The 11,244-nt window shown below is 40.1% G+C and overlaps 2 protein-coding genes across 5 annotated transcripts in view; one reads left to right on the forward strand and one right to left on the reverse strand.

Moving 5' to 3' along the window:
- enpp6 (ectonucleotide pyrophosphatase/phosphodiesterase 6) overlaps positions 1-8,088 on the forward strand; it is a 34,101-nt gene extending 26,013 nt beyond the window's left edge. Inside the window, exons 7-8 of the mRNA XM_034882850.1 lie at positions 5,632-5,755; positions 6,819-8,088. Of these exons, the coding sequence (XP_034738741.1) occupies positions 5,632-5,755; positions 6,819-7,024 (330 nt within the window). The 3' untranslated portion in view covers positions 7,025-8,088. The remainder of the gene's footprint in view (positions 1-5,631; positions 5,756-6,818) is intronic.
- A 1,345-nt stretch (positions 8,089-9,433) lies between these two features.
- The window catches only part of ccdc142 (coiled-coil domain containing 142), a 27,940-nt gene continuing 26,129 nt past the window's right edge, over positions 9,434-11,244 (reverse strand). For all 4 annotated transcript variants that reach the window (XM_034882822.1, XM_034882823.1, XM_034882825.1 and 1 more), the window contains exon 18: positions 9,434-9,745. In XM_034882822.1, the coding sequence (XP_034738713.1) occupies positions 9,637-9,745 (109 nt within the window). In that variant the 3' untranslated portion in view covers positions 9,434-9,636. The remainder of the gene's footprint in view (positions 9,746-11,244) is intronic.

The following is an 11,244-nucleotide window of genomic DNA, read 5'->3' on the forward strand; positions in this document are numbered from 1 at the left end:
AAAGTAAAGTAGAAATATCTGAAAAATCTACTTGAGTACAGTAACGAAGTATTTGTACTTCGTTACTTCCCATCTCTGGTCATAATGCATATGTGTGGTAATGCATTTGTGGTTTGTGCATGTGGGTAACACAATACTGTTGCCAATAAATGCAGCACTGCCAGCTAAAAGCAGGAAAACACCGCTAGCAAGTTAAAATGGACATAAACTATGCATGTTTCAAATACTCCTTGTGCGATAGACACAATGTGTTTTGGTGACTGCATATTAGGTTTAATTTTGCCCGGAGTGAGCCCTTGTCTGAAGCTAATGCCAACTAGCTGCTAGTTTGCTCCAGACAACAAAGAAACATGCAATGCATCACTTTCTGTGACCACCACGTACTGCATACTGTCAATCTCCACAGCCTCTGGCAGGAGGAGCGTGCCCTCTGAAACTAAATAATCCTGGCAAATTAAGGAACTAGGAATCTAAGCGTTCTTTTAGTTAGTTTGTTTGTTGTAACAATCTTTACACTTCAATACTTTGATGCAGAGCACACATCCATCTAATGAATCACAACAAGATGACTTGGAGAAAAATGTCATATTCTCATCAAAATAAAGTCTCCTAATCACAAATAAAGGCTGTATGGATATCTAACACCTTTTAGGAGTACTCCTAATTTTAGACGCTACATTTCTAGTGCGACAGATATAATCTTAACATTTTATTCAAATGTATTACTTTCTGCAATCTAAAAACCTGGTTAACATAATTAGTTGTATACTGTTTTTGTTGTATGCTAAACATGTATACATTCTGATGTTATTTCTCTATTCACACACATTTAAAGAGTAACACTGTTCTTTACAATAAACTAAGACAAATTCAATTTTATTATAGCTCCCGTTACTCCTTTTTAAGTTGTTTTAATAACTTTTATAAACATGTATATAGAAAAAAAGAGACACACAAGCCCCCACCCTGAACAGCCACCAACATACAATTAAGTGTGTACAAGACATTATACTTACCTCCTTGTAAAATGAGGGTTGCCCCTCAAGGATCTCTTGCACAAAGGTTGAATGAAAGAATGGAAGGGCAGTCTTCAGATATTTGTTCCATTTGACTAAATTAATTCACGGAGTAGCTTAAACTTGACACATATGGATACAGATATTAATTGGGTTTGAGGTTCTAGGGATTTTTAGGTGTGACTGTTTTAGAAAATATGCTTGTATTTTATTTCTTTATATGCCCGTGGTATTTTAGAATGCTTTAATTTGTAATGCCATGTTGTCTGTAAACATTTATTTAAAACGCTTTGCTATTATATTCCTGTCATTTCCATTAAAATTTATTTTTATTTATTTTTTCTGAACTCAGGTCTCACCTGATTAAATAAAGTACATTTATTAAAAAAATATAAAGGTTGGCAGTAGCATTTCCATGCACTATGCCTGAAGTTCCCCTTATAATGTGAGCTGCTTTTAATGTAAATTACTTTCTGTTTTAGTGGACAACTGTCTAACAATCTCTGAGGGATAATGCTAATGTCTGTACTAACTAGCTACTTCCAAAGGAATTCCCTACAGCATTTTATAACAGCCAGGACTCAGAACACTGTGGCTACAATGACAACTGTACCATTTTGCCAGGTTTAGCTGTTATGATGTGACTGTAATCCTGGGTTTCACAGACATCTAGAAAAGAGACACACACAATGTACAATTAGCTAAGTTACTTAATTGAATTCAAGACAAACACTGAAGCAAAATCCAACTCATAGCAAGTAGTCCCATTGACGCCAGCCTTTACAGCTGAGCTAGCTAAGCTAACAGGCCATCTCTTACTAATCACACAGAGGTAGTTGATCTCGGCCACCCTCGACACGCGGCTGCACCGGTTGAGAAGATTGTAGAGCTCAAACGGCTCACACATTAGGATTTCAGCCATCACAGGAAATAACAATTAGTCACAAACAAAAAGAAACATTATAATTAGCCTGGCCTGTAGGGAAAGCACAGCTTACAAATTACCACATTGTCTAGCTAGCAAACTAGCTAGCTACGTTGTTTTCAAAGAGCACTTTAGCGGTTTGTTTCACTTCAGTTGCTAAGCAACTCAGCGGTGGTATCATGCAGTAAATACCTTTAACTGTCTATGGCAGGGCTATTCATTTGGCGGCCCAGAAGCAACCGCCGAGTGGCCCAGCCAGTGGTCCCGCCAAACTAGCAACACGCTAACAATGCAGAGCGTGCTGTGCAGGTAGTAGCCTAGATTAGCCTACTATCACAATGTCTTTCTCAACATTGAAACGTAAAATTGAAAATGAAAACCTTCAGTTTAAACCTGGCTGGACTGACAAATACTTGTTTATTTTACCGCCACATCCAAACGCCAAACCAATGTGTTTAATTTGTAATGAGTGTGTTGCAGTACTTAAACATTACAATCTGCAGAGGCACCACGTTGAGAAACACCAGACCTTTTGCACCAATTTCCCTGAGGGATCTCAAGAGAGGGCTGCAAAAGTACAAAGTTTATTTGCATCTTACAACCGGAGCAGTACTACCATGGTACGTTCATTCACAGCCCAAGAGAAAGCTACTGCAGCATTGCTTTGTGTTTCCTGGATATTGGCAAAAAAGAAAAGGCCATTCACAGACTCCAAAACCGTAAAGGACTGTATGCTGGTTGTTGTGGATGAGGTGATAAATGACGATAAAATGAAATAAATTAGCATCTGCTAAAAAAAATATACCCGTCAGATACTTCCAACAGTTGTAGAGTTTAAATTCTTGCTGCAGATGTGTATTAAACGCTTTTAGGAGACCTGAAGAAAGCTATGTCTATAGCAGTACATGAGTCCACAAACAAAACCTATACAGTTCAGTTGTGCTTCCGAGAGGAGCCCCTCGGCCTACTGCAGTTAGAAGGACACACAACTGGCGATATAGTCTTTGGGGAAATTTCCGTTTTTTTTTTTTAGAAAATGGTCTGGATATGAAGCGTGTGTGCATGCTTGTGACAGATGGGGCTCCAACCATGACAGGGAAAGTGAATGGTTTTGACAGTTGGTCCACTGTTGACCTCAGTTGATCTTATTACACTGTATTGTGCATCAGGCGGTATTATGCGCAAGACTAAGCGGAGCGCTCAAAACGACAATGGACAGCCTAATGGCTACAATTCATTTTATTCGCTCCAAATCAGGCCTCCAACACCGCTTATTCTGCATGTGGCTGTCAGAAATGTCTGCTGAGCACCACAGACTGATTTTGCATAGTGACGTGAGGTGGCTGTCCAAAGGCAAAGCACTGGAGCGTATCTGTGGTCTCAGAGAGGAGATCATAACTTTCCTCCTCCTCCTCCTCCTCCGCAGCAGCAGCAGCAGCAGCAAGCAAAAAAAGGCAGAAACGCACTTTAGTCGCATACTGGACGACAACTTTATGGCCAATGTCTGCGATATTATATTCAAACACCTGAATGATCTCAATTTGGGATTACAAGGCAGAGACAAAACTGTCATCGGCCTTGTGGAACAGATGCGCGCATTCCAAGTTAAACTGGACCTTTTCGGAACTGATTTGAGCACAGGCCGAATGCTGCATTTTTCGAGACTCCGCAAATGCATCTCATCCCCTCCATCTATCACGGATGTGATGACAAACATGTTGACATGCAGTCATCTATAACCATGGTACAGGAGCTTTGCACCAAAGGGCCCAGAGCCGCAGAAACACATTTTGAATTGGGGGTGCTTACAAATTTCCAGTGATGTTTTTAGCCAAAGTCAACCACCACACACCAAACTGCATCCATTACAAATTATTTCACTATATAGTGATTCAATTCATTATAAATAGCATATCCAAGACAATAGTTAGCCTGCCATAGGCTACTGACCCGGAAACACCAGAAAATAATAGACCGGTCTATTATTTTCAATTTATATTTGGTTAATTAACCAAATATAAATGTCTTTCTTACCCATAGGCCTACTGTCAAGATAAAGACTATTTTTCTAAAACAAAGGCACTTTGTGGTGTCAAAACAGTACTAAGGCTTCAATAATAAAACTGGAACACATGTAGGCTACACGTTCCACAAGCATAAAAACAAGAATAAAGTTCATGATACAAGACAGGACCAACTAGTCACGGGTAATGCAGGATATATAGGCACACGGCTGCAACAGTGGCACAGAATAGGCCTACTACAGGTTAAAAAAACAGAGCCACTAAGCACATCACTGAATTATATTAAATCAAATGAAAGTGAAGCAAGTCAGTCAGTCCTGACACAAACATTGAAATAGAGAAATGCAGCCTTAAGGTTTTGTAGCACAGCAATAGGAAATTTAAGGCATAAAGATATTGGGCCGTATGTATCAACATGGCCCAACAGGGTCTAATTATTTTATAACAATACGGTAGGATAATTAAATATAGGTGCAACCTCATTCTGGTTTTCCAATAAGAAGGCTTTACACGCATGCAAAAAACACAATTATCTCCAATAATTTGTTTAAACTTTCAGTTGAACTGTTACTGAACAGTTGATGCCGATTTACTGCACGACGGCAGCATAATAATAAACCTGCATTCTTACCTTGTGTTGCAGTCATAACACAAAAAACACACAAAAATCCTCATGTCCAAAACGCCTACCAGGAAAACTGTGACCCCGAAGCTGCAGCACTGAGTTCCCTCCGCACCCGCCCTGCTGCTGCTAGCTTGGCTAACAGCATTAGCTGCCTGGTCGTCTGTTGCTAGCAGGTCGATCTGGGAGTGTGGAGGTGGAGAGGGGCTGCTAGCTTGGCTAACAACATTAGCTGCCTGGTTGTCTGTTGCTAGCAGGTTGCTCTGGGAGTGTGGAGGTGGAGAGGGGCTGCTAGCTTGGCTAACAACATTAGCTGCCTGGTCGTCTGTTGCTAGCAGGTTGCTCTGGGAGTGTGGAGGTGGAGAGGTCCTACTAGCGAGGCTAACAACATTAGCTCCCTTGTCGTCTGTTGCTAGCAGGTTGCTCTGCGAGTGTGGAGAGATGCTGCTGCTACTTCTTTCGGTTACAGTTGTTGAGTTTTCTGCCTTCGCTCTTTTAGGCTTTTTAGCCTCTGGTTGATTTATAAAGAAATCCAAAATGCCCTTTTGTGCCATAGCTAGCAAACGTCTATACCGTTGACCCGCCGGGAAAGTTCCCACAACTCTCTTCACTCATCAGTGTCAGAGGCACGCAGTGCGCCTCACTCTTGGCAACATCGTCAGATTCATTCTAATCAAATTGTGTTTATCTCTTACTTACCAAATTTAAAAATGTATTACATTACACATTTTCTAATGAAAGGTATTAGATTTATATCAAAAATCAATTTATTAAAAATAAATGTTTGTCTTTAAATTATGGTTATAGTTGTTTTTCCTTTTGTTAGGGGGTGCTCCAGCACCCTCCGCACCCCTAGTTCCCGCGGCCATGGCTGTGGAAGGTTACCATTAAAGTTATTCTGAATCACATGTGGATTGGTATGGTTGCAGCCATCAAAAATTAAGACTGCAACATCAGAAACATTACTGCATACTTTGTTCTATCTTTTGTCAAAATGTGTGTGTGTGTGTGTGTGTGTGTGTGTGTGTGTGTGTGTGTGTCCAGAACAAGGCAAATCTCCCATACTGGAAAAATGACTCTGGGGAACCCTCAGCCTGGCAAAATGGTTGGCATGGTTACGACAACGAGTTCCTCGACATGAGAGGCTTTTTCTTGGCGACAGGACCTGGTAAAGTTATATTTTAACAGTACAATGTGGGCCTTACTTTATACCTGTAAACTTTTAAACACCCTGCTACACAATGCTACTGCCAGTGTAAAGATGCTACAGTGGGTTCCTGTAGTCTAAATGTGACCCAGAACCATAGACAGTAAAAATAATGGACGTAGAAGCAGTGACTACACCGTTTGGCAGTTTGACCTATGTCATCTTGTGTCGGGAGAATTTTCTTGATGAGAGGGCGGAGCTGCAGCCAAGCCAGTGTTGATTAGGGTTGCAATGGAGCTAAGCTAAACACTAAAGCATGAAAGTTGTTTTCAACTCTTTTGAAGCAAGTCACCCACTGGAGTTTTACTGGCAGTTAAGAGCGGACCACTGAGTAATGCTGCAGTTCATCTGCATGTACAGAAAAGCAGACATACCTTAAGTTACCAGCTAACAATAGCACTAGCTAGATAGCATGGTTGGCATGGTGTTAAAGAACACTGAACACATTTTTAGGCAAACCAAAGTGTTCCAATTAACTTTGATTAAGTGAAAACACAGACAACACCCAAAAAACAGTTCAGGGTTATTTTAATGTACAAATTAGTAGCATGGTTAGCATTGCTAAGCCTCTTTTCTGATTTACAGGTCCTAAAGCATCCTCTGCCTTATCGTCTATTTTAAACAAAACAGGACCATCATTTAATAACTTAGCATCATACTGAAAAAGAAAAAAAGACTTTAAGCTAACGATTGAGATCATATACTCATTATGAAAATGTTTTTTCTATTTGCTACAAGTGGAGTTGCACCCAGCTGGAAATTGGATAGAATGCAGCTCTAAGGCACTTGGCTTCGCTTTTTAGACCCTGAAGCTCCGTCCATTATTTTTTACGGTGTATGCCCTCCATGCACAGAACCCATGTGGGTCTGGGTCTTGGTTGGTTGTTCTGTGGCAGACGGAGTGTGAACTGTGCAGGAGAAATGACATGTCCCGCTTCTCTCTCAGTATGGTATCTTGTTTGTGGTGTGGTCCGGATGTTCATTTGAGATGTAGCTCTAATTACGTTTACTTACTTTCATCCAGACTTCAAGCGGAATGTCCAGGCTGCTCCAATTCGATCGGTGGACATCTATAACCTCATGTGCTGGACGTTGGGAGTGAAACCTTTGCCCAATAATGGGTCTTGGTCTCGGGTAGAGTACTTACTGAATAGTTCTGATGGTCCATCTCTGTCCACAACCCTCTGCTGTATGAGTGTGTTAGGAGTACTGTTTGCACTATGGCAATAAGCAGACTTATGTCTGAGCATTTTCATTTATTGTCAATCATGGTGAAAGAGGAAAAGTTTGAGATACAACAGGTCAGCAGGACTTGTATTCAGTGATAGAAGTATTCAGGGTTTCTGGTGCTTAACCGTTTATCACATGGTATATCACGGATATATACCAGGGTCAAATTCTTAATTTGGCCGATAAGGCTGGTACTGATTTCTGGGTTAAAGGGCACTATCCAAATCATTTTCTGAGAAGTTTCTACAAAGTTTCCTGGAAAGGACTAGCTAATTTGAAACTGACTACAGGGAAAATGGTAATGTTCCTGAAAAAAACTGCTCCATTTAAACTCAACTTATTCATTAATAATAATGAATTGATTATTGGAAACATTGTTCTCTATATACAATAGTTTACACTGTATGCTTGCCTTTAGACAATATTCACATTTCTATGACCAGCTGACCTGCTTCTCTCTGACTACACTGTGTACCAATTAATAGTAATCAATTAAAGCTTTTGGCATCATTTATTTCTGTCAGATCTTAGTTGGTTTTTTTGACATTTCACTAGTTGTATGTATGCCTGTGTAGTGTTGTGGTGTTGGTGTGTGCGTGTGCGTGTGCTTAAAAACCTGTAAGTGCTTCTGGGTTGCACCCGAGGAATCAAAGATTGGTTCCTATTTATATTAAGGACACTAATTGGCTCTTACAGTGAACAATTTAATCATTTCCTAACTACACAGTTCTTTCCAGGAAATGGTAAAGAAAAATGATACCGACCCCTGTAAAATAAAGCATTACTGATTTCTGTGTTGTGTAACTGACGCTGTTAAACCTCTTCTATTGCCATTTTTTGTTCCATTATCAAATTTTCTCCAGAGAACGGTGATGTGTACAAACTTAACCCCCGTATTTCCAAATTAGAATCATTTTAAATATCACAGAAGTGCACTTTTAAAGGGATCATACAGGAAATAATACTGATGTTGCCTTCTTTTGATGTATACTTGTAACAGGTTGGAATGGTGTAAGCTGTACTTTTTTTATTGGCAAAGCACAAATATATGTTTTGAAACCCAACACTTGTCCTTCTTTTCTTTGCTTGGATTCTCACTCTTTATGCTGGATGATTACAACAGATGCCTATTTTGATCTGGCTACAACTTTATTCCATTTGCAATCCTGTATGGCTAAACGGCATACTACATTGAAAATTTAAAAGGGATATTTCACTGCTGGAATGATGAATGTATTAAATGAATTGGGTCATTTAAGTAGTAGAAAAGTGAAATTCTTTCAGAAATTGGTGCCTTCTAGACCGAGAAAAGACAGAAAATGTATTTTTGGCTCATGTGTATGAAAGACAACAACTCCCAGAATGCACTTGCTTTGCTTCCCTACGAGTCCACTCCCCAGCCACGCCTACCGGTTACAGACATAGAGAGGCAGTGAAGTGACAAGTCAACTCCAGTGTGTTTTATTTCTACAATATACATAAAACTTGTTAGAAAATGTAACTATTTAAAGCTGAATATCTTTGAACTTTGTTACTGGCTCATAACCAGAGCCACAAACCTCCCCAGCTATCTCCAGACACCCAAGGTTACATCATTCACATTTATCTTTGAAGAACTGGGCTGGAAATCCTCCGTCCAGATCCCTGACTGTTTTAGGTTCTTCATATGTCAAGTAGAACTTTAATGAGCTTTGCGATAGTGCAGCTGTTTGGGGTAACCATGGAGAAGGAAAGGGGGAAGTTCAATGTATAAAGTGAAGACTTCGGGGTTTGCGCCTCAGTCAATCTTCTGTAACCCATTTGCAGCATGTTGACTCCTTGCACAACACAACACAACATTTCACCGTTCACAACGTTTATTTTTTATTTTTTATTTTTTTTTAATTTGCCAACATTTCTTCACACAAAAAAAGACGTGAGTGCTTCCTGCTGCTGTATTCGATGGTTGAGGTGACTGCAGATAAATTTGCGAGCCTAAAAGTAGTGTAAGAACTCAGTAATATTATAGTAAAACTAATTACTATGACGCTAAATGACGAGTTTTGCATCATCAGAGGCTTTTTCCCCCAGACACAATACAGAGAACTCTAGTCTCCGGGGGACAGGAGGGAGGGAAGCACGGCCATTCAAAAACACTACCGGGTTTCTACTGTTACAAAGCTTAATGCTAATCGGTGAAGTAGCCCTTTAACTAATGCGGACCGTTAGCGGAGCAAATGCTGCAACAAACACACTTCTACTGAGCTGCAGTTTTTTTTCTGGATAAAAAGAGCTATTAAATAACAAATTACGTGTGTGCAGAACAAATGTTTTACCTGGAAGTGATGATGAAATTCTTTTTTTTGGGGGGGGGGGGGAAGAAAAATGTTTGCCAACAAGAGGTAAAACAAATATTCTTTTATTAGAAAATATTTTTAAATTAATTTTACATGATTCAAAAGTCACCTCCAGAGGTATGATATTCTTAATTGCAAAAATAGACACTTTCCAAACTACAAAAATAAAATGTTCTTGATGTTTTTACTAGATATTGTGTGTGTGTGTGTGTGTGTGTGTGTGTGTGTGTGTGTGTGTGTGTGTGTGTGTGTGTGTGTGTGTGTGTGTGTGAGTGTTCAGGGCTCAGACTTGGAGAGACACGGCAGTCCCGGCAGCCTCCAGCGTGGAACACTTCTGTGGATCCTCAGGTCCAACCATTCCCGCTGAGCAACACCCAGAGCTAGACTGGAAGCACAAAGTAAAGACGAATGCAAAACTCACTCATAACACCGAGCCTTCTGAGCAGACCCAAATGGATCTGCAGCATTTTCCAGGGTTTTCACAGGGTCTTAAAAACAATTCTACAACAAAAGTCTAACATTTCAAAATCAAAAATGTAGGCCTTAAAAAGTCTTAAATTCTTTTTGAAGAATTGGGATTGGTTCTAGGTCTTAAATCAGTGGTCTTTAACGTCTTTTAGGCCAGGGGCACCTTAGCTGAAACAGTAGGGACCCCTACTGCATAAATTGTATACACTTGAGTTGACTATTAAACTGGGCCGAATAGATGAAAATAAATGGTTATTAATTCATACATTATGTTTTAACACATTGTTCCTATTTTTTTGTGTCTAAGTGACTGATGAGAAGAACAATCTTGGTCCAGTGTTAAGAGAGATCGCTGCAGTCAGCAGTGGTGAAACAAGCTACAATCTAAGTTAATTGTCCAGCTTGTATTTATCTTTAAAAAAGCGCTCATTTAGCCACTGACAGGCTCAGATTAATATTCTAGGTATCTGACAACGTTATGGAAAGGATCCCTTCAGAGATTAGAGCTGTCAGTCTTCCTCTATAATACCAATTCAAATTTCATTCTTTATGACTACTATTAATTAAATTTAAGACCTATATCACATTGTCAACAAAAATATACGTTAACGTCAGGGTCAGACAAACATTTGAAACAATTCCCTGATATTCTCATTGGAATTATAAGACTGGTGTCCAGTCACCATGTAGATAGTCTATGTCCATGACGTTCCACTTCCCAGATTGCTCCGGTGCCGCCGGACATTCCGCTGGATTTCACTCTTTTCAGCCGGATGTCCGTCACCTTCCTCTTTCTTTGTGTTGGCGTCATAACCTACGGTGGATTTCTGAGGACTATGGTTACCTGGTCCTGAGATCTCCGCAGGGTAAATCCAGACAGCTAGCTAGACTATCTGTCCAGTCTGAGTTTTATGTTTTACGATTAAAACAACTTTTGAACGTAAAGAAGTTCCTTTCTGAGGCTATTTTACCGCTGCACCGGGGCTCTGTCAGGGTAATTTGAAGATTTCTGGGTGTCTGGGCGGTGGTTCAGAATGAAAATCTGCAGAATTAAGCAGACTGTTTACGTTGGAGTGAAGCTGGTGTTAACATTGTGAGTATATTTTGTTTTTATTTTTATTAAATCTGCAGAAAATTATGTGGAACTCAGGGTCTGCAGATTCTGTGTGGTCGGTATGAGGTACTCTACAGTGGGGGGGGCAACAGGCATTAACCCTTGTGTTGTCCTCCCAGCTAAAAAAAGGAAATAATGTTCAACATTTCTTTGCATTTTTTTTCTAGGCTTTTGCCACTTTTTAGACATTTTTGTCGCTTGTCTTTAGTGTCAGTTTTTAGTTTTATCATCCATCCATCTTCGACCGCTTATCCGGTATCGGGTCGCGGGGGCAGCAGCTCCAGCAGGGGACCCCAAACTTC

Source organism: Etheostoma cragini, chromosome 10, assembly GCF_013103735.1.
Source record: "Etheostoma cragini isolate CJK2018 chromosome 10, CSU_Ecrag_1.0, whole genome shotgun sequence".
NCBI classification, from domain to species: Eukaryota; Metazoa; Chordata; class Actinopteri; order Perciformes; family Percidae; genus Etheostoma; species Etheostoma cragini.